General features: G+C 37.3%; 1 protein-coding gene across 1 annotated transcript; it reads left to right on the top strand.

Annotated features, from left to right (window-relative positions):
- Positions 1–232: 232 nt before the first annotated feature.
- NPFFR2 (neuropeptide FF receptor 2) lies at positions 233–7,941 on the top strand. Its single transcript, XM_036853640.1, has 4 exons — positions 233–560; positions 5,108–5,207; positions 6,764–7,500; positions 7,848–7,941. Exons 1-4 carry the CDS (start codon positions 233–235, stop codon positions 7,913–7,915), a joined length of 1,233 nt encoding a protein of 410 aa, XP_036709535.1. The 3' UTR covers positions 7,916–7,941.
- The last annotated feature ends 16,309 nt before the right edge of the window (positions 7,942–24,250 follow it).

Genomic DNA, 24,250 nt, shown 5'->3' with positions numbered 1-24,250 from the left:
ATTTTTATGCAAAATTTATGGATTATTATAGAAGGCCCATCAATATATATACATATCGCTGATACACTTCATTGTAAAGCAGAAACTAACACAACATTGTAAAGCAAGTATACTCCAATAAAAAAAATTCCGTAGCATTTTAAAAGCATCTCTCTTAAACTCTCTTAAACTTAAGTTCTCCTGGTTTCTAATCATGTTTTTCTTTTCTGCCTCTTCTTTGTTCAGGTCCATCATGAGTGAAAACTGGGACTCAAACTCTTCAGAAAACTGGCATCGCATTTGGAGTGTCAGTGACACAAAGCATGATCTGTATGCAGATAGCAAAATCACCTATGTGAACTACTATCTTCTCCAGCCTCAAGTGGCAGCGATTTTCATTATTTCCTACTTTCTGATTTTCTTCCTATGCATGGTGGGAAATACAGTGGTTTGCTTTATTGTAATGAGGAACAAACATATGCACACACTCACTAATCTCTTCATCTTGAACCTGGCCATAAGTGATTTACTAGTTGGTGTATTCTGTATGCCTATCACGCTGCTGGACAATATTATAGTAGGTATGTTGATTTGCATGCAGCTCAAACATATTATGAGAAAATATTTGTCCCATATCCCTGGCCATGGCAGCCTCATCCATTCATTCACAAATATTTATTGAGTTCTAAGAACTGCTCCAAGTAGCTGTTCTCATGGGGTCTACATGCTAAAGGAGAATAAAAACAACAAACAAATAGCTATATAAGTAATCAGAGAATAAAAAGAATTATGGAGAAAAATAGAACAAGTGACAGAGATGAAGTGTGGAAGCTGTTATTTTTATAGAGTGTTCACTGAAGGTCATCAGTGAATGGTGACACTTCTTACTGAAGACTTTGAATTTGCTTGACAGTTCAGGGCACATATAATATAGTAGAAATATTAAGAATATTATGGACTGTAAAGTTCAAAGAACGTGTGGTTTCAATTGATGCAATGTCTTCAATCTAATATAAATAGATATTTAAGCCCTCTTGTGGTTGGCTGAGAGATTTCCAACAGTTTTTGATGGAAGATGGAGTAACAGTACCAATAATTTCTCACAAAGCAGTAGTTTCATTCATATAGTGGTAATTTACATGTGCAACATAAGTAATGGTTCGGGTATTACCCTAGAGTACTTCTGAGCCCATATTACCACTTCTTTAGCACTACGTTATACACTCCAGAAGTACAGGAACAGTGTATCTATACCTCCTCTACCTGCTTAATAAATACCTATTGTATTAACTAATGAACAGCACTCAATATATACATATTCCAAATCTGTATGAGAAAAAAATGAAACCAAAGCAGCATATCAAAAAATATTTAGATCAACATGAGCCATATCATAGTTCTTTTCCTTTTGTGGCATTCAACATCGGTTTACTGAATAATAAGAGGTTCTCTTTAGAACTTATTTCTGTTTCTTTCCTTTCTCTGGAGTGGGAGTCAGGGAGAGTTTAGATTGCCTATTCTATCATCAAGTACTACATAGATTCTGTGTTTTTGTGATGCTTGTAATTAAAAAACAATATTTATTAAGGATGTACATTTTCAAGATATTGTGCTAGACAAAAAGAGAGTGAAAGAATTGATAAAAATTTTTGTTGCTCTCAAGAAACTTACTTTACCAATAAGAAATGCTCTCAATATGTCCCCCCCTAAATATCTATAATTAAATTATTATTTAAGAGTTTTTCATATACAGTGCCCTTCCTTAGCCCTGATTCCCATTCCCAGGAGGCGGCCACATCCAGCATTTTTTGCCTTTATTTTTGGTAATTACTACCACATTTCTAAATAACATGTTTTCATTCTAATATATTATCAGACTGCAGAAAATGTAATTTAGTTCTCATTATCCTCTTCTACCCCAAGGGGTGGTTTCCCTCACCAAACTCCACTGAACTGACAGCACTAGGACAAAAGAACATAAATCCGTAGAAACTGAGTATCTGAAAGTGAAATTGGAAAAACAACATGATTGGCTGAAACTTGGTACAAATGCAAGCAGATACATTTATGCAGAACCACAAATATACATTCACAGTCTTTACCTCCCTCATTCTCTCAATATGAGTATATCATAGTTTTTTGTTAAATCAATATTTAGAGTATGCATTCCTATTATTATATGTATCTTACCCCTTGCTGAGCCATGTAGAGTACTATGATACCAACTTTTTCTCTTATAAAATTTTTTTTTTGTTTTCCTGGCTTTAATAGGGGCATCATATTTTGATTTGCTTAGTGTTTTTGGAGTATACCTATCAATAATGTATGTTCAGATTCTCTTCCAGGAGAGTTAAATTTCTTGTCAATACCTTCAAACATATGGAAAACACATCCAAAAAAATGTAAATGGCATCTTTTTCCTGGAGATACCCCTCCAGGTACTCTCTATCCTCTTGTTCCTATCCAGACACATTGCTCTCCAGGTATGGAGCTCAGCTATTGCTCTGGGATGTTCCTTCACTGAGAAGCTAACAATTCTCTTCACCTCTCTTCATGCTCAGTCCCCTGTGCTCTGGATGCCATTTCTTTTTTCTTGGTTTATTCCCCTATTAACTTCTTGTGAAAGGGTGCACTGAGATAAAAGATGTTTGAGATGTTGTAGTGCAAATATCTTTATTCTGCCTTCACACTTCATTATAATTACCTGGATAAAGTATTCTAGGCTGGACTTTTTTTTTCCCTAAAAATATTTAAAGAGATTGCTCTATTGTTAATGTTGAGAAATTTGGTGTTGCTGCTGATGCTATCTGACCCTTGCTTCTTTTATTTATGACTTGTATTTTGCTTTTCTTCCTAAAAGCTTTTAGAACTTCTCTTTACCTCAAGTGTTCTGAATTTCAGGCATTTAAGCCTTGATGTAAGTCTTTTTATTTTCCATTTTTTTTGTGCTAGACACAAACGAGGTCTTTTCAATCAAAAAATGAATGCTTTCAGTCCTGGGAAATTTCCTTACAGAGTTCTACATTTTCCATTCTTCAACTCGTATTAATCAGATATTGGAGGTGCTGTGTTGCCATTCTTTAAAACTTTTTTTTCTTCCATTTTCTTCTCTTCATTATTCTACTTGCAAAGATCTTCTCAACTTCCTCTTCCAAACTTTTTGTTGACATAAAGTCAACAGCCATTTCTGTTATCATATTTTAAATTCTTTGAGCTATTTTTATATTCTTTGTGTTCCTTGTACTATCATGCACATATTTTTCATGGACAAAATGTATTTTATCTCTGAGGTTATGAGTAGTAATTTTCTTTTTTAATTTTTTGTCTACCTGATTCAGATTAGTTTTCTCCTGTTTCATTCTTCCTATTTGTTTTAGTTTCTTTCTTTTATGGTGGAGGTTTCCCTAATAGTCAACTACTATTTAGCTGCTTGTATTTCAGAGTGAGGTACTGTGTGGCTGCCTTGAACCTCTGCAAAACTGGGGTTTGAGGTTAGGCCCACTCTCGGCTTCACTAGTCTGGGTCATTCCTTGGGAAATCCACAGCTATCAGAATCTGCCAGTGAAAATATGTCAGTGTTCTTGGAAGGATCACTTGCCCCAGAAGGAAATTCTCTTATCTACTGCCATAGGGATTATAAGTCTGGCAGCTGCATTCTGGAGCTGAGTGGGTCTCTGGACCAGCAGTAGGAGTACGTGCAGAGTGTATATGTACTTTTACTCTATCCTCCTGCATCATTGTGGCATAAAGCCATTCAAGCACCAATTTTAAGATGGTCTGGATAGATGACAAAATGTTCTTTTAAGTATGCTTGGCTTATTTAGGTTATTGGGAATATTTTTAATTAGATAAGAGTATTTTTAAAATAAGCTATAGGATATTTTTTAAAAGATAAATTTAAAAAATCTGAGCAATATGTAACATTAATCTCTTGGGAAACTAGAATATTTGCGAATGGAAGAATGGTGTTACTTTCCTGTAATAGCAGAGGTGCGTATAGAATATCAAACTCTAAATTTGATTTGATTGATATTAAATATCAAATATAATAATCTTACCAATTTCTTTTATAAACATTCTAGTAACTGGAGTCAGTTAGGAAGTAATTCAAACAGACTACTTTTGTTCATATAAAGAACAAAGTGCTCTTTATTCTCCAAGTATGTCTTAGTCAGTTTAGGCTGTTATAACAAAATACCGTAGACTGGGTGGCTTAAACAACAGATATTTAATTTCACAGTTCTGGAGGCTAGGAGTCCGAGATGAGGGTGCCAGCATGGTCGGGTTCTTGGTGAGGGTCCTTTTCCTGATTGGTAGATTGCTGTGTGTTCACATGGCCTTTACTCAGTGCTTGCACATGGGGAGAGGTCTCACGCTCTCTTCTTCTTCTTATAAGGGCACTAATCCCATCATGTGGCACAATCCCCATGGCCTCATCTAAATCTAGTTACTTCCCAAAGGTCCCATCTTCAAATACCATCACATTGGGGGTTAAGGCTTCAATATATGAATTTGGGAGGGAACACATTCACTCCATAACAAAGTACCTCTGAGGTAAATCATGTCATTAGATTATATATAATTAAATATTAACTTTATTTGTTATACATGTGACTCCTGATTCCTCATAATTTATGGAATACATTTCCAAATTAGAGAAACAATATTCTTCCTGTTTTATTCATTTAAAGGGCATTATTGCATAAGGGTTAATGGCTTGGACTCTGGAACCATACTGCTGGGGTTTAAATTCTCAATATGCTTCTAACTAGCTGTGTGGCAAGGTATGTGATATCTGTGTGTTTGTTACATATTCTATATCATGAGGAGAATAATAAAGCCTTCAAAAGCCTGTTGTGGGGATTAGATATGTTAATAGATGCAAAACATGTATTACAGTGTATAGAATGTTGAAACTACTGTGTAAGTTTTGACCTTATTAGTATACTGAAAAACAGAGATCTGAATGTATTAATGAAAATAATGGGAAACACTGATTGTTCCCTGGATATCATTTAGGAAACAGTTGCATCTGTCTAATTTCATGTCTTTCTCTTCATAATTTCAGTGAAATTAAAAAATATATATATTATCTTTCCAAAGACTAACTGTCCCATTTCCCTTTCAGGATGGCCTTTTGGAAGTACAATGTGCAAGATCAGTGCCTTGGTCCAGGGAGTATCCGTTGCATCTTCACTCTTTACTTTAGTTGCAATAGCAGTAGATAGGTAGGTCAGCACCAAACTCTGAATCCAGAAAATTGGGCATATCTTCAACTAATCCACCTAACCAGTGAAAAATGTATAATCTACTAAATTTGGGTATATCTGCTTAAAATTGTATCCATAATATGTACCCCTTTAAGAGCAAGGCTTATATATATATATTTTATACACACACACTAAGGGTTCAGTAATAAAATAAAACTACTGAAGTTTCCATATTTTAAGATTAAATAATTAGGGATGATGCATGTCTTAGTTTGGGCTGCTATTAACAAGATATCATAGACTATTTGTTGAATGAATAAATGAAAAAATAAAATTTGAAGTTTCAATAGCTGGTTTACAAAAAGAGCAAAATACCTAGAATTGCACCTTTGAAGTTACCCATAATTTAAGGGTGAGTAAATGGGAGAATTCACTGATTAGAAGACTAGATGAAAACTTGGAGTTTAAGACAGAAGACCTTACACCTTCAGTGAAGGACAATGGAGCAGTCAAAGCTCAAGATAACTAGTCATTATATAAAGATAAGATAAATTTGTTTGGAGTTGCTGATGGGCCACTTAAAAGCTCTAAGTTTCCTTACCTGCAGATCTGGAAAGTAATAATTTTCAATTTTATAGAGTCATCACAAAAATCAAAGAAGATTCAAGAGATGATAGTACTTTGAAAAATATAAAATGTTATACAGTTGCATAATAGTATGATTATCTTATAATGAACATAATGAATATCAATAATAACAAAATTATGAATCACAATAACAAAATAGCAGTAAAATGAATCAGGCTTACTCTACATACTGATAACTGTCATGCTCAACAGAGGACACAGAACACTGGGAAGGTGCATAAACAGAACTCATCATGGAAACTCTCAGACTCATAGCTGTGAAACAAACCACCAAAACACTTAGTGGCTTAAAACAGTAATGCTTTAATATTTGTCACAACTCTGTGGATTGGCTGGGTGCCTCTGTGTCGTTCTCCTACTCTGTGTCTTGTAGCTGAAATCACTCACGCTTCTGCTTATGCCATGCTTGCTAATGTTCAACTAACTGGCCAAAGCAAGTTGCATGGCCAAGCACAAGGATCATGTGTGAAGGGACCACAGAAGGGCATGAAGGGACATTTAAGAATATGGGCTCTGGAGCCAAAATACATGTGTAAAAATCATGTGTAATTATGGGCAAGATTTTTTACCTTTTCTATGCCTTTTCCCCATCTTTTAAATAAGAAAGCTTACAGAGGCAATCCATGCAAACCAATGGAAAGGAGCCTGGGACAGAATATTAAATGCTCATGCTCAATGTTGACTAGTTAAATAGTACTTCGATTATTAATAGTGTCTGATATACTCCACTCATTAATTTTTTGAGTTGAAATTTATCTCATCTATTAATTACAGAAACTGGTAATGCATGCCTCCCTACTAATGGTAACTTTCTATATTTGAAGGGGAATATGTATGGAAGACTGTAATTACTGAAATAAATTTAATTAATGACTTGGTCAGAAGTAATGAGGCAGTCCTTCACTGATATTTGCCTTTAATTACAGGTTCCGGTGTGTCATCTACCCTTTTAAACCAAAGCTCACTATCAAGACAGCGTTTGTCATCATTATGATCATCTGGGTCCTGGCCATCGCCATTATATCCCCATCTGCAATAATGTTACATGTACAGGAAGAAAAATATTACCGAGTGAGACTCAATTCCCAGAATAAAACCAGCCCAGTCTACTGGTGCCGGGAAGACTGGTCAAATCGGGAAATGAGGAAGATCTATACCACTGTGCTGTTTGCTAACATCTACCTGGCTCCCCTGTCCCTCATTGTTATCATGTATGGAAGGATTGGAATTGCACTCTCCAAGACAACAGTGCCCCACTCAGGCAAACAGAACCAGGAACAGTGGCACGTGGTGTCCAAGAAGAAGCAGAAGGTCCTTAAGACGCTCCTGACTGTGGCCCTGCTTTTCATTCTCTCCTGGCTGCCCCTGTGGACTCTGATGATGCTCTCAGACTATGTTGACCTGTCTCTGAATGAACTGAGGGTCATCAACATCTACATCTACCCTTCTGCACACTGGCTGGCCTTTGGCAACAGCAGCGTCAACCCCATCATTTATGGTTTCTTCAATGAGAATTTTCGCCGTGGTTTCCAAGATGCTTTTCGCCTCCATCTCTGCCGAAAAAGAGAAAAGCCCAAGGAAGCCTACACCCTAAGAGCTAAAAACAATGTGGTCATCAACATATCTCATCTGTCAGCTCAGGAATCTACAATTAAAAACCCACATGAGGGCTTCCCTGGTGGCGCAGTGGTTAAGAATCCGCCTGCCAAGGCAGGGGACACGGGTTCGAGTCCTGGTCCGGGAAGATCCCACATGTCGCGAAGCAACTAAGCCATGCCACAACTACTGAGCCTGTGCTCTAGAGCCCACGAGCCACAACTACTGAAACCTGCGCGCCTAGAGCCCGTGCTCCGCAGCAAGAGAAGCCACTACAACGAGAAGCCTGCACACAGCAACGAAGATTAGCCTCCGCTCAACACAACTAGAGAAAAGCCTGCACACAGCAACGAAGAATCAACGCAGCCAAAAATAAATAAATAAAATAAATAAATTTATTAAAAAAAAAAAAACATGAGGATATTGTGCTTTGTAGGAAAAGTGCTGAAAAACCCATACAGGAATTAATGATCAAGAATTAGAACTTACCGATAGCAATGAGATGTAAAAGGAGCTGGTGTGATGATTTTAACTCTACTGTGTGTTATATAGTGAAATACTGTTGCTTTTTATGGCTTTGTACTTCAGTTCTTCTTAAGAATGTTAGAAGCTCTCTCCGGAGAGATTCAAATCGAAAAATCTCGGTAATGTTAATGGAAATAGAACTTTGTGTCTTCCCCAAATAGTTTTCATAGAAATCTGAGGATTACATCTTATTTAATGGGGCCAGGTACATATCCTTCTTGTGATAGGGATTTTGTCTTGGGAGATAAAACATATTGACAGCCCAAGCTACAGCTTCATTCCCACCCCTGGATATTGATACTATCCCTTTACAAACCACAGGACCTTAAGATGTATGCCCTCCACCACACAAACACCAAAAAAATTGTGACATTACGACTAGAAAACTGGAAATGAAGGCTCATGCTGAGTAGGCACAAGTAATAAACGCACTTGACACATAGTGTTCACGTGTGCAACTTCATACTCAATCTTTCTAGGATTATGCTCCTTCAGTGGTAATGAAGATGGTAAATAATAATTTACCACGTAAAAATAGTACTTTGGGGTCTTATAGGCATTTGTCCACACATCATTCAGTATTCTTCCTGACCACTAAAGCAATGAGGATAAACTCAGAAGTCAGTTAATATTTTTAAGGGAAATATGAATGTGATTTTTCACATTTCCAGCAGTAATGATAGTGCTGACGCGTCTTCTGCCTTATGTAATGCCAGCAGACCCATGTACATGGTCCTACTTCCCTCTTTCCAGAGGATACTTATTTTGGGGGAGGAATTATTAGAAATTTTGGAAGAATGATGACTAGAATGACGGTGACAAAAATCTAAATTGATAACCGATGGGCAAAGCAATCCAAACTGAAATGCTTTTGACTTTTCAGAGGGAGAAATTCTTTAGCAAACTATGCAGAATTCCTGTTGCCATTCCAAAGTTTCCAACCCAACCAGTTTAGATAGTCTGAATCCCACTAGGTAGTATATTTGAAGCAATTAATAAACTGTATTAGTTGAATTTTAGTCCGATGATGGTACTTAGGAAATACTATTCTGTGAGGGCTATTATCCAGTTAGAAAGAGTATTTTTTATATGCTTGATAATGTATAACAGAAGACAGAAATGTCAAAGGATGCCACGTTATTAATGTTGTTAGAAAATCTGAAAGGCCAGCCTGAGATAATGATAGTCACCTTGTGGAAAGATCTTACTATGTGACAAGTACTTTACATTCACTACTGCATTTAATCCTCACTATGACTGCAAAGTATATACTACCCACATTTCACATGAAAAAATGAAGCCCAGAGAGGCCAAATAAGGTTACTCAACAAATAATTTTGAAACCAGTATTTAAATTCAGGAGTGTCGAATGCCAAAACCCATACAAATAATCAATTTGTTTAAAAAACCCTTTTATGAATTCTTGTTTGCAGGTAAATATTAAGTAAAAGTAGCACTGCTCATTCAAGGCACTTTGATGTAGATAAATAGCACAGACTGGAGTTTGAGGCATTGGAATTTTAACTCTGCAATTTGCTAACTACATAACTAGCAAGGAAATTTACTAAGGTATTCTAAGACTCACTTTCCTTATTGATGAAATAACGTATTTATCACATTATTTATAGGGAGTAATGCAGTATCAGGTACATATGGAAAAATGGCAAATAATTTCAGTGTAAATAGCAAATAATTTCAAGATATTTGATATCGTATGTGCATAAGCCTGTAACAACTCATTATTTAAGCCCAGGGACCAGAGACAATAGTGCAAAGATAATCCATCAAGTTTATCAATATTTAAAAGTCTTAGGTAGACTTACTGGAACATAAGTAAATGTTTTTCAGTCTTAAGTACTTAAAATCAGTCATGTTCATCATCTCTTCTTGTAACGTTCAAAGAAATGTTACATCTTTCTATTTATGAGATTTCAGTTCTTTAAAGGAAATGATGCTTTGTACATTCAGATGAGTTGGACTGAGTGTATTGCATTCCATTGTCATGGTGTAGTTCATGAGCTATAGGAAGTAGGTAGTATATGTCATTAGATAAATATTCCAATGCACTCTTTATGAAGACAATTTTGAGGAAGGCTGGACAATTACAAGTCATCTCCATGAAGTTTTGTTGCTCTAGAAAACACACTGTTGTAAAAGCATTTTAAAATAAATTTTAAGTTATGGAAATAAAATGACATCAAACCATACAGAAATAAAATACACATAAATTATTCTAATTTTGTGATCTAAAATACTAAAAAACAAATACCTAGTCTGTCTAGGAGAAAAAATTGCATGGCCTAAGAAAATCTTTTCTAATTGTAAGGACATGCAATTTTTTTCCTTCAAAGAGTCACAGAATATAGGAATCTACAGGAAGCACAGAGAGCAAGTATGTCCTTATAACTTCAAAAAAAATTTGACTTAGTGTCAAAAACATCCAAGGCTGCTGTAAAATAGTTTACAAACCTGAATCTGAGCTAATGCACCTATATCCTTCAGGGAAAAATAGTTTTTATTTTGAAGGAGAGTAAAGCAATGACAGAAAAAGATAAATTCTATAGATGAGGGAAGACAGGAAGAGGAAGAGGATGGTAGAAGCATTCCTTTAAGGAGAAATTTTAGAAAACTAAGGATTTCCTTGACCATAATTAAGGCTTTGCGGAGAGAGCACCTGCTCCCATAGTTAAAGAGTAACTCCCAAAGCAGATAGTCTTCAGCTGCACACTGGGCGGCCAATTCATCAGCACTGCATCTTCATTATTTCTGCATCTTTACCTTCTAATCGCCCCTTCTATGGGGATAGAGCACTTCCTCAACTATGAGTTGTCTAGTCTGTAATGTTCTTACTAAAGCATTGCCCTGCCTTGAGGCTCACTGCCTGGAGGAAGTCTTCAGTGCTGGGAAAGACAGCAGGAGAACGGCTCGGTGCCATTGTCTAATTCTGGGCTGGAAATCCCACTCTCTTCTTTATTCCTATTGCTGAGAGCCCTTTTAAAAAATAATAAATAAATGGAGGTTGGTACTTAACGATATATACCAACACTGTGATTTCTTCGTTATCCTGTCATTAGTCAGCTGCCTAATGACCATGTTAATTACCTAAGTAAACACCTCAGATCATCTAATATGTGTGAGGAACTTACCAGATCCTGGGGATAAAAATAAATGACTCAGAGCTATCTCCAAGCAACTCAGAGTTTAGTGGAGGAGATAAACATGCCAACAAATAGCTGTGGTGCAGTGGGGGAAGATGCATCTACAGTGAAGTAGACAAAGAACAACAACTCAGAGAGGGCAGAGTCCAGAATGTCCAACTCAGCCTGAAGGAGATACAGACATTTTCACGGAAAAGGTGACATTTAACTCAGATGCTAACGGCGGAACTGGCAGAGGCATAATCAGGTTGAAGGAGAAGCCATTCCAGGCTAAACAAGGAATTGGATGCAGGACTGCTGGAAAGGAACCTGGTACGTTTAGGCAAGAGAGAGAAAGACACTGTGGCAGGAACATGACAGGAAGAGGGAGAAATTTGTATGACAAAAGAAGTTGGAACCAGATTTGGATGGTCTTCTATAACATGCTAAGACATATAGGTCTTCCTACTATAGTCTTATGATTCCGTTCATTTTTCTTCGTATTTTCATACATAGCATCTTTGTTTCTCCTCTAACCTTCTTTCCTTTTCTTCTTGAAATCTTCTCAGAGAAAAGCACGGCTACATTTAATCACAGTATTTTGTTTGCTTTGACCCTTCTTACAGAATGGATTTGATTAAATAAAAGTAAAATTGCTGCCTTGGCATAGCCATTAGAGGTAAACCCCTTCTCAGCTGGAGTTTGTGATGTGTTTAGCTATATAGCTAATCACCATGGTCTGTACCAATTGACAACAGTTAAACAAAAACGAATACGTTTAATCAATGAGCTGGGCTCAAATTAAAGAAATCTTGTTTGTTTTCTCGTTGCCCTCCAGAGTCGAATCTGTGGATCCATTCTCCTCTCGGCTCTGAGAGTGTCTCTAATAGGTCCCCCAGCCTTTCTGGTTATTCTCAGTTAATAAGTAATCTATTTTTCTGGGTGTTAAAATTTTAGTCTAATCAAGTATAATTTTAAAACCATCTTAAATTAAACTGCTCCCCTTCCAGCTCACGAACACTCAAGGCAGAGAAACATACAGGGGGCAGAGAAGCGTGATCAGCCTCTTAATTTCTCCTTTCATCCTCTTCACCCGCCGTTTGTGGCTCCTGCAGGGTCAGGCGTGGGGAAATTGACACGTTAGGGATGGAGAGGAGGTGGGGAAGCAGGAAATTTCTTACTTGATGTGTGAAAAGTTCTTACTGTATTCTGGCTTTATGGGCCTTCTGTGTGACAGATGTGCAGTTAGAGGCTAACTCATTCTTACATGGAATACAGATGACGATTCCCTGGCTAAAGTCTGGGCGCTTTTACTCTCAGTTTCTGCATTTGATCCTGCACACATAGCCTCTTTTATTCTGAGGTTGCCTTGCTACTGGGAGAAAGTCCTCTTGGCATGATGCCATTCAGTAGACATTCGTTGAATCAGAATGAGACACATCGTTTGCTGTTATAAACCTATGTTTATGGACTCAAAGTATAAAAATATCCAGACTCTTGCCTTTGCCTTGGTCCCTTGCCTTTTAAGGAGAATTCTCTCACTTACAGGTCTTACCTGGGAGATATCAAAACTGAATTCTATGTTTCATTACAACTATCCTAACCAGGGACTTCCCTGGTGGCACAGTGGTTAAGAATCCGCCTGCCAATGCAGGGGACACAGGTTGGATCCCTGGTCTGGGAAAATCCCACATGCCGCAGAGCAACTAAGCCCGTGTACCACAACTACTGAGCCTGTGCTCTAGAGCCCACAAGCTACAACTACTGAGCCTGCGAGCCACAACTACTGAGGCCCACGCACCTAGAGCCTGTGCTCCGCAACATGAGAAGCCACCGCAATGAGAAGCCCGCGCACCGCAAAGAGGAGTAGCCCACGCTCACCGCAACTAGAGAAAGCCCATGCGCAGCGGCAAAGACCCAACGCAGCCAAAAATCAATCAATCAATCAATCAATTAATTACAAAATAAAGTAGAGTAATAACATTTATTAAAACAAAAAACAAAAAACAAAAACCTATCCTAATCAACTAAAGTTACTAAAGAACTAGGACCTTGAGGGATCTTGGTATGCCGGCCCCTTACTGGCCCTAATTAAATACTCTTTCCCCAACCAGTAATCTGGGGACCAATTTCCTCCTCTCCAAAGTGTTAGTTTTCAATCATTTATTGGCATATCCATCACGACAGTCCTGCAGCCGTGCCAGGATAACGAGCACTTGATACATATGAATAAATAAATAAACAATGTAAACCAAGTTTTCCTTCTACAAATGTTAAATGTTTTTATGACACGTTTAATTCACAGAACAAACTGGGAAAGAAATAATTTTGCTTTTAAAATCAATTGTAAAGCGTGTTTACAAGTTTTTGACAGATTTTGTGGTGATGTATATATTCTCTCTGTGATACTCTTGTCATACAATAAACCAAAATCATTCAGTGTTGAAGATTTCAAAGGAATAGTACAAGAAACTGACTTTACTATTCTGTACATTTGGATGAAATGGAAAGGTACAAATTTGTGCTAAAACACTAAAAGAGATCTTTGTTTTAAAATATTGTGCCTAGCCCAGGATCTGTAACAGAACAAGCTTAGTTAATTATATCAATTTCATTGAACCCAGTTGATTCAAAATTACACACAGAGTGTTGTGTGTGTGTGTGTTTGTATTTGCATGCATTTTGTGGTTGTTGCTGTTGTTTGTAAAACTCCCAAATATTTACTGGTATCTTTGCTAGAAGAAAACATTTAGAACAAAATGGATTTATCACATCTTCCCAGCGAGAAAAAAAAATCCATTGATTTTCACAATGTGAAAAGGCTTTAATGTGAGATTATCAAAGACATTAAATCTGATTTGCTTTCTGATTTCCTTCCAAGCATCTTCTACAAATCCCTTTTGAAGACATATATTTAATCAGGCTATTCCCCTGCTTAATGATTAATGATAATTCCCCATAATCTGCACAATGAAGCCCTAGTTCTGCACACATTCAAATGTAAAGGCAACTCTCCTTCCATCACTGACCTACTTGCCAAAGATCACCTCTTGCTGTTTCCTGCCGTGTACCAGATTAGTCCTGCCCCAAAGTCTATAAACTTTTCTCTGAACAATCTTTCTTTTTTTAAAAATTTTTAAATTAAATTAAATTTTTTTTATACAGCAGGTTCTTATTAGTTATCTGTTTTATACATATTAGTGTATACATGTCAATCCCAATCTCCCAATTCATCACACCACCCCCCCACCACTTTCCACCCTTGATGTCCATACGTTTGTTCTCTACATCTGTGTCTCTATTTCTGCCCTGCAAACCAGTTCATCTGTACCATTTTTCTAGGTTCCACATATATGCATTAATATACGATAGTTGTTTTTCTCTTTCTGACTTACTTCACTCTGTATGACAGTCTCTAGATCCATCCACATCTCTACAAATAACCCAATTTCATTCCTTTTTATGGCTGAGTAATATTCCATTGTATATATTCTCTGAACAATCTTGAGCCCTTTCTCTTCCCTGTATTTTTGCTCATGATGTGATCTCTTTTAACAAACAAGCAAACAGACAAGCAAGCAAAAAATGTTTAAGAAAAATAATAAAGTGGGTTTTTAAAAATATTAGAATACTTGAAGACTAGTAATTCTGCTACTAATCTTGCTTTTCCTTTTACAGGCAAAATTGAGAGGGTGAGAAAATATCTTCCATTTGCAATAACCACAGAATTTACCAATTTTACTGCCATTTACTGCTCCCCTATCTAAAGGCAAACTTTCCACTTGTGCACTGGTTGTCATTCTTCTCACTTATTCAAGGGCTTTCCTCCCATGATTATGCATCATAAGTTCCTTGCCTTTTTCTTTACTGGATCATGTCTTGAGAATCAAAAATACTCTAGTATCTACAATCCTAAAAACAAGCACAAAAACTTTCTTCTGAGCTCTCACCTCTTTCCAAATCCTTCTGCTTCACTTTACAGAAAAATTCTCAAGAGGTTTTTTAAAGTCAATGTCTCTACTTCCTTTAGTCAATCTCCATGGAGACCACTTCAATCAATCTCTTATCCCTCCCACTCCACCAAAAGTGCTCTGGTCAAGGTCACCATTGACCACCATGTTGCTATCCAATGGTTATGATAAGGTCGTGATCAGGCCTTATTTTACCAGACCTCTCAACAGTATTTTTGCCAACTGATCATTCATTCCTTCCTTCTGAAAACTTTCTTCACTTAGCTTTTGGATTATTACTCCCAAGGAGTTCATCTCCTACCTTACTTACAACATGTTCTCATTGTCCTTTCTGGGACCTTTCTCCTGTTAGAGATCAGAAACTCAGCTATTTCTGCTGAGACTAAAATTTCAGATGTCAAATAAAAGAAAATTTATTTGGTAGTTAACAGAGTGATATGGTAGACTCTGGAGATGATGTGATTAGAAGATGAAGATTATTTCGTTTATGTGAAAGTAACAGTAATGGACAAATGCTCAAGCCAGGAAAAAAAAGGCATTCTAAATTGTTTTTGTGGGGACTGTTATTAAAATGGAGAAAGAAATAGTTGAAAGCTGACAGAAAAATCCATAATATTTGGAAATTGAAAGGCAGTGGGAGGAAAAAGAGAAAACAATTTGAAATATTTAAATTGTTATTTTGATAAACTAATCTGAGTATCTTTGCATGATTGGAATATTTTTAGAAAATGCTTTATTATGTTAAATACATAAAACAATGATCAGGGCAAATAATTTGTAAGAGAAAAATCTCTTGGTCAAACAGGATCAAAGTAACAAATGCGCCTTGGCATACTGTGGTTTGTGGAAGAAACGGATTGAAATATTTTTTGTGGAAGACACTGTTAATAAATTGGATTAAAAAGGAAAGATACATATTTTCATAGAAGCCCACATTGCCTTTTTAGGAAAACAGGTGCATTTGGTATTGTTACTACCACTGTCATTTTGTAAGCAGCTTTTGTCAGGAAAGAGCTCTCTGCAGGAGGCACCCTTTTGCCTTGCACTAACCTTAACCCAGGACCCCCATGCTCTACTCATCTCCAGCCCTAGCACACCTGTCAAATCTTTGGATCACACAATACCTTGCCTAATCTGTTGGTTCTTTCTGTAGATCAAAGAAATAGAAGTGAAGAATAAGTAATTAACAGATGCCTAGATCTTTTCTCTAGCTTCCCCTTCTGTAATCTCCTGAACAGTGTGAACAAGATAGCATCTACAGAAAAATCACAAGAAGTCGACAAGCCTGCCCACAGTGAGGGATGGCCATGACTCTGACCCCCTATCTCAATGATTAACTGAGATTACTTACCTGTGTCTCTTTAAAAGCTTTCATGGCCGCGCCGAATCCTCAGAGGTCGTTTCTGGGGGACACTGCGTCCACCATCTCCCCAGACTGCCGGCATTCTGATTAAAAGCAGCTTTCCTTTCTACAAACATTTCTCTCTCTCTCACACTGATTTTCAGTTGGTGAGCACCTGAACCTGATTCAGTAAAAATTTTAAGCCTACAGTGAGTCCTGCAGGCGGTAAATGTACTCACTTTGTTATCTTGGTTATCTCCGACACTTTACAGAGCTTTAGGACAAGACGATTAAAGAGCCTTAGCTGTTCTTTTATGTTTTCTGTAGGGAATTAATTAGGAGCTGTCTTGCACCAGTTCTCAATTTGAGGTGAATTGTGAAAGAGGTCATTCCGACAGAAAGTACTGTGCTATTGGCAAAAAAGAGAAAAATTTTGAAGGGCATTGTAAAAGTGGTAGTGTAGGCTTTCCATACAGAGTGAAAGTCAGGTTTGAGTTTTGAAGTACCATCTAATGTGACTACTGAGGGATTTTCTAAAATCACTACTCATTTATTTTACTGCACTTACAAAGCATGTTAAGTCTGACATCTATTGACATCTCTGTTTCCAAGTTAGAGAATGCAGAAACAGGGCTGCCTTTTAACTGTTCCCTGTTGTTACCCAAGACAGCGGGTTTCCCAACACTATCCCTCCTTCATGTATCTATTATCTACTAGATTTCTGGTTCAGTCCTTAGTTCACTGTCCCTTTGCTTTCCTTCAAGCTTTGGTCCATGCAATGCCAGGCCACATATAGTAGCTCAGTTTAAATTGCGTATACACTGGCACATGTGTTTTAGATTCATGCTGACCCTTCTCAAGGCAGCCAAATCATACACTCCCCCTCAACACCCAGTTCAATATTAAGTCTTTCCTGGGAAACCCAGAGACAAACGATCCTTCCATCTTATGCATTCTTACAGCATGTATTGTATCAGATATATTAGAATCTAATCATATGCTCTCCTAAATTGTTTCCTAACCATTCCATGAGTTTTTCTTCTTTTCCTTAGAGAAATTGTAAGCTTGTTGATTTAATGCTTATGGCATATACAGTTTGTGCAGCCCTATTCCTCCATCCCATGACCAGTATATAGCATGGAATCAAGATGCGCTGAATTGAATTATGCCTAACAGCTAATTTCAGAACTGAATCTGCAAAAATCAGAGAAATGCAAACTTCTCTGTGCATATCCTCTCTGGGGTGTTTTCTTCAATGTAATAATATCCATTGTTGTGAAAGATGGAGAATGAGAATTAGGTTTCCTATGGAATGAAATTTTTAATTTTTCTAAGGTTAGGTTTAAATAAATGTCATAAAACCACAGGAGTTTATCAGGAGTCTGATTTCACATAAGGAAAACATTTGATGCATATGAAGAGCCTGGAAATTATGTGCTCAAGGTGGTCAAGTCAAAGTTGCTCAGGCTGGCAGGTCTAAGACAAGGCTGTAAGTAGCACTCAGTGTGAGGCATAAACAAGTAAAATGGGGCAATTAACGAGAGAGTTTGCCTGGGGCTTTCTGATCAAGGTCAGCGATTTAGAAACTACACCCCAAGAAAGATTATAGATGAAGAGTGAGATAATTGGGCTGCCTCTTGATCAGACCCAATGCTCAAAATGAAGAGTAATATATGTAAACTGCTACTTGCTGGACTACTATTCAGCCTCCAGAACTTTTTTTGTCCTTGAGAATCTAATAAACTACACGAACACTAATGTCTTAAAGTTTTATGTCCTTCTGTCCTTATGACTTATGTCTACAGCATTTCCCCATTCATTTCAAGGGAGTAAAAACCTGAGTTTAAACTCTAAATAATTTTGTGATTAGTTTGCTGTTGTTTAATGCTCATGCTTGGGAAGCTGATGTAACATGTGACAAGAAACAAGGATGTGTAATACATTTTTTAAAAATTGAAAATATGTTAAGTGTTTATGGTATTTGAAGGAACAAATCTGATTATTTCCCTTGTACCTCATATAACATTGAAATTTTAATACAAAACGTGCAAAAAGCAATAAGTACATAACATTGCTGAGGACAGGAAGTGGTAATTAGCATATAAGGTATTTTTGCAAATATATAGGAGATGGGAAGTAGATAGACTCACATTGATGGATGAACCACAAAAGAATACAGAACATACATAGAGGAAGACTGAAGAGAAGTGAGAAATGTTTTTCCTGAAGAAGCAAGGTTTACAGGTCCTGCCAACCCACCCATCATATTTCGTATCCTCTCCTACCTCCAAATCCAGAAGCATTTGCCTATAAGCTAAACTATAATTGCATTATGCTTTAGTTTTAAATGTGTTGAAATAAGATAATTTAAGATTAATGCCTTATAAATTCAAACATAAAATCTGATTTTTAAAAGAAACATAAAATTGATGGAATTCCATAGCATGTGAAATGATAACATGGACCACAGAAGGTAGACACACCCGTGCCCACTCTGCCCTGGATTTGCTACTCCCTAGAAAGTCACGCATACATCTTCTGAAACCACGGTTCAAAATGAATTGTTCTAGGTGTCAGCAGATGGCGCTTGCTTCCTCTTTTCTCCAAACATGAATACGAGCAAAGCCTATGACCAGCATCAAGGAGGAGCATATACCAAATCTTCCCCTGCTAATACTGTGGTAGGTTTCCTTTGCTTATGGTATTTACTCAAGTATGGCATTTCTGGGTGCTGCCCAATGGCCATGCTGCATGATGCACTCCACCACTACAGGGGGTAACTACAGAAAGATGACGACAAAGCCATCTCTTTGCCCCTACTGTACAGTTCTATGTCTTATTTTTTTCCTCCCCTCCAAAAAGAAGAGAAAATCAAGGTTAATTATAAGTTTAAGAAAAATACTGTATACAGTAACATCTGATTACTATACAAGTAAGTTCTTAGAACAGCTGGGAGAAATAATGGGAAGGGAATGACAGTATGTGCTCTGTTTTGTGCTCATTAGCTGAGCTGTTGGGTATTTGTAGATGATTTAGTCCTTTCATTCCCTGGTTTATTGCATTATCTGCTTTATGCCTGGAGCCATGCAAGTATTATTGTGAATTTCTTCCATTGTATATTTGATGACTCACCTATGCATAAACACCAATGTGACATGCAATATTAATAGACAAGAAAAGCAAAATTACCATGAGATAGTTTTATCCCATTTCACACTGTAAAGTTAACAGGTGCTATAACTTAGTGTTGTTGCAAGTGATTTTTTTCATTCTCAGAAACTTCATGAATTTGTTATTGAATATTTAATGAACTTAAGTACATAACTTACCATCTGTGCCTCAGGTTTTTCATCTTTGAAATGACAAAGTGAGTGGTTTTCCTTCTATTTTTTCAACTGAAATAACACATTGAAGATAAAACAAATCAAAAATAGTGGAATTTCCTCATTCGAATGGATACAAGACTTTCAGCCTCCTCTGCACCCACCCCCTTTCCCTCCACACTTCCCAAGTGTGTCTATCAGGCCTCCCGGCTCTGGAAGCATTTCTGAAACTACCAGACTAAATCTTCTCTAAGGTTCTTTTTGGCTCTAACATTCAGATGGAACAAAAACAGGAAGCCCAAAGTCGCAGCTCACAAGGGATTGCTGCTGTTTAACATGCAAGAGAGAAAAAAATCTTGTCCATAACATTTGCACTTGATTAATACTGATTAATAAAGAAAAGACAGGTTCCAATGTGAGGTTAAAACCATTAAGAGGAAACCAAGAACTTCACCTTGCAGTTCAAAGTGTGGTCCCCAGAGCTGCACCAGCAGGAAATACAGGATCTCAGGCCCTGCCCCAAACATACTGAATCAGAATCTGAATTTTAACAAGATGTATAGATGACCCATTTTATCTTAGTGTTTGAGGAGGACTCTGCTGAAGCAATGACTTTCAACCCTGGCTGCCCATTAGAATCGCCAGGAAAGTTTTAAAGAAACACTGATACTTGATCACCATCCCCATTCTCTTTTAATTGGTCTGTAGTGGGACATTGTTAGTTTTATAGCTTCCAGGTGATTTAAATATGCAGCTAGGGGTGAAAAACATCATTCTAAGTAAATAGTAGAACCCTACTCAAGAAACTAGGAAAATCTCCCAGGCATAACCAAACAGAAGACATGTTTCAATCCAGCCCCCAGGTGAAGAGCCACGCATTGTGATTAATGACTGAGACACTCTGCTGAAAAGGGTACATGTCACTTATCAGTGATCTGACAACCCTCAAAGGTATGTGTGCTGGCATTCCGAAGCAAGTATCTGAAGATGACAAACCTCACCTGACAAATGGATGGCTGAGTCTTGTGGAGACAGAGATATAAAAACATTAACTATGGAAAATGAAGATATAGATGGCTTATTAAGACAGTTTCAAAGAATTTTAATTTTTGGATCATAGATTATGAAAACAAATGTACTCACTGTTAGCCATAGATAAGTGCATAGATAAGTGCATAGTAAGTGAATAAATAGCACAGAGAATCCAGGGTGAAAAAGCAAATACTTCTAGACATTCTAAAATTGCAGCCTTAGACATTTAAGATAGTTTTCAGATATTGATCTTTACAGCTATGATCAGCTATTTAGGTTAGCGATTTTGACTAAATCAAGGACATGGTCCTTTCCTTGACTAAAATCAAATTCACAAGGACAGTAGAGGACCAAGGAGCTCATTTTATGGGGGCTAAAAAAACCGGAGTTAGTTTTATGGGAACAATAAAATTGTGATAATAGAAAGATCTGGGTTGGGATTTTGTGGGTTAGGAGAATAAAAAGTTGAGGAAGGACTCAAAGATATGAAAGAGTACCTGAGTTACTTTGCACTTGTCATTCCTTCCTCCTGGAATGTTCTTTCCCAGAATTCTCTCACATCCTTCAAGTCTTTCCTCTACTGTCACCTTCTAATGAGCTCTACAACCACCATCTTATTTCACTCCACAATATGCTCTTTTTTATCACCTTTTAACATATTATATAGCAAACCAATGTATTATGATTATTGTTTATTTTCTGTTTCCTCTGCTACAAAGTAAGCTCCCGTTAAAGGGCAGGGATTTTTACCAGTTTGCACACGACTGTATTCTAAGAACCTAGAGCAATGTCTGGCACACAATCAGAGCTCAATAGAAATTTGTTGCACCTGTAACCTTTGGGAAAGCTCTTTCTGTCACGTGCTTGGGCCAGAAGACAGGCTGCAGTGAATTCCACAGTGAATGCTGGTGAGCGATGGGAAGAGAAGAGGCAGTGAAGCTAAGCTACGCTCTTGAGAAGTTTGGTGGTGAAAAGAGAAAAGAGCAGACACTGGCTAATAAGGCAGAAACAGAGTCAAGCAGAAGTTTGAGCCTTCCTTGTATGATGAGGAAAACCTGAGCATGCTTGTAGGCTTAGGGAGTCTGGAGAAGTAGGAGAACTGGATAAGATTCCAATTTAGAAGGGTGAATATGGAGGGAAGAAAACTACAGAACTGGCTATGTAGTTAAAGAAACTGTTTATCCAGACCATCCACATCACTCAAAAGCATTTCCAACAACCATGAAAATCCAAAGCAAAGGCGAAGTGAATCAGAGTGGCTATTTCTTCTGACAACTTGAGTTTCACGTTGAGAACATTATAAATATTAAAGCATTCAGCTAGAGGCTATGTTGCCGTCTCCAAGCACCAGGCAACATCTGAGATGCGAAAATAAGAGTTGAGAAATCCAACAGAGTACGTCTCATCATGTAGATAGACCTTCTGGAAATTAGGCTAGAAAAATGTGACTCATGTCAGCAGCCAATATAGGCAAATGAAGATGTCCCATGCATATAGCTGGACGCACTCCTGTGTAGTCTAGAGGGTTGCAACGGGCTTATTTGCAAGTGTAATATACTTCACTAATAAGCCTTCAGATTTTCTCTCTCAAAATGCACACTTCTACTTACTTGTTTAGGTTGAGCACATAGACCCTTGCTTATCCAGAGTTAATGGCCTTCCTTTACACTGGAGCCCCTAATTTCTACAAGATAGAAGCATGATGACCAGGGAAGAAGGCAGTTGCAATACTAATTCCAATTCTAATCCCAGTTCTACTAAACTCGGAAGTGAGATCATGGAAAATTCACCTTTGGGCCTTAATGTTATCCTTGCAAAATGAAGAGTACTGGACTAGATCTAAAGGTCCTTTACAGATCAACGTTAGCTTGTTCCCGATCCTGACAAATATGATAACAGAGAAAGGAAAAGGCTGAGAACAGAAGGGACACTATAGTCATAACACTAGCAAATCTGTGTTCTGCAGTAGAACCTTACAGACTGGAGCGTGTATTTAGGAAGTTTGTACAATGGCCAAAGCAGAGCGCTAGGCACTAATGAAGAATGCAAAAGAAATAGAAAATTGTTTGTTAACTGTAATTAAAGGTCATATGGAAAGGTCATATGGTCCTTATTAGTTATCTATTTTATATATAGTAGTGTGTATACGTCAATCCCCATCTTCTGATTTATCCCTCCCCTAGCCTTTTACTTTTTAATTTTCTTTATTTAGTATTTTTAAAAACAAGTAATGTCCTTTCTGGCTTATCTATGTTTTTATCATTTTTAATTGATTTTTTTCTCTTACATCTTATATTTAAGTGGATTCATGGTAGGTACAGAGGAATGACTTGATATTTCTGCAAAGTGTATTAATGTAAATACATGAGAAACATTTTATTTGATAATAATTTGGGGGCATTACTGAACCATTGACCATCTTTGCAGAAATACATAATTATCCTTTAGTCTCACTGTTTATTGTTTGCAAAGGTAGAGTGGGTATACTCTGCTAAAATTCTTCAAAATCAATGACTGGAGATCATTTGTAGTGAGTTTGTCCTTCCTATTAATTTTTAAAGCTAAATTGTTTGTCTTTAGATCCTGAAACTATGTTCTTTACCGCCATTAATGAGATATAGTGATCATGAGCCAAACTAGCTGTAGACCCTAAAGGAAAGCTGTGGTTTTGTTACACAATGAAGGTGATGAGGAGGAGGCTTGGGAAATTACAAGGACAAAGATGATACTTAATATTTTAGTGAATAACTATGTGTGAAGCCCTGCCCTAACAGTTTTACTTATCTCATTTCTCACAGCAGTCACACAATGATATTTGACAGTTCTGCCTCCTATTTTACAGATGAGGAAACTGAAATCCAGTGAGATAACCCACGATCATTCTGGTATGAGGTGGAAGGTGGAGTTCAAACCTGAATCAGTCTGTCTTTGCAGTTTAGACTGGGAACTGTGGCAAGACAGTGTCTCCCTGTTACAGAAAGAAACACCCTCTTCTGGGATGTCCTGTTCTTCCCACACTCCTGAGTCGTGGGGTGATGTGCTCCCACCAATCCTCAGGGTTCAAACCTGAGGGTTGCTTTTCTAAAAACCACTCTGGGATGACACATTTTAAAAACAGAAGTGCCCTTTTTCCTTTTCATACCCCTAGCATTTATTGCCACTTTCTGTCTCTTCAAGTTCTGTGGGATGGACTTAGGCAAAAAGCCACTCCCATAACCTCTTATTTTCTTTTTTTAAAATGTTATTTAAAAAATATTATGATACAACCTGATGTGAGAAGAGGAGACAAGGTCACTTTGTTTGAACCTCTTTAGAGAAAGTCCAAGTAGCAAATGAACTTGATACTATTTCACTTTGTAGGAGGAAATAACATGTTTCCATTACTCAGTGATGAATCTAATGATAAAATCTCGATTGAGCCAGGTCTATATTTTGTTAACATTTTTATTGCTACGTGCTTCCAATACAACAAACAGCATCAGTAGTG

The sequence above is a fragment of the Balaenoptera musculus genome, chromosome 5, assembly GCF_009873245.2.
Source record: "Balaenoptera musculus isolate JJ_BM4_2016_0621 chromosome 5, mBalMus1.pri.v3, whole genome shotgun sequence".
NCBI classification, from domain to species: Eukaryota; Metazoa; Chordata; class Mammalia; order Artiodactyla; family Balaenopteridae; genus Balaenoptera; species Balaenoptera musculus.
Note: the sequence above shows the minus strand (reverse complement) of the source record. Positions and strands in the feature narration are given on the sequence as shown.

Excerpts from the sequence above, each read along its gene's own strand:
- NPFFR2 (XM_036853640.1), top strand. The coding sequence starts at position 233 with ATGAGTGAAAACTGGGACTCAAACTCTTCAGAAAACTGGCATCGCATT. Across the intron at positions 561-5,107 it reads GCTGGACAATATTATAGTAG|GATGGCCTTTTGGAAGTACA; the intron begins GTATGTTGATTT and ends TTTCCCTTTCAG. Across the intron at positions 7,501-7,847 it reads ATCTACAATTAAAAACCCAC|ATGAGGATATTGTGCTTTGT; the intron begins ATGAGGGCTTCC and ends AAAAAAAAAAAC.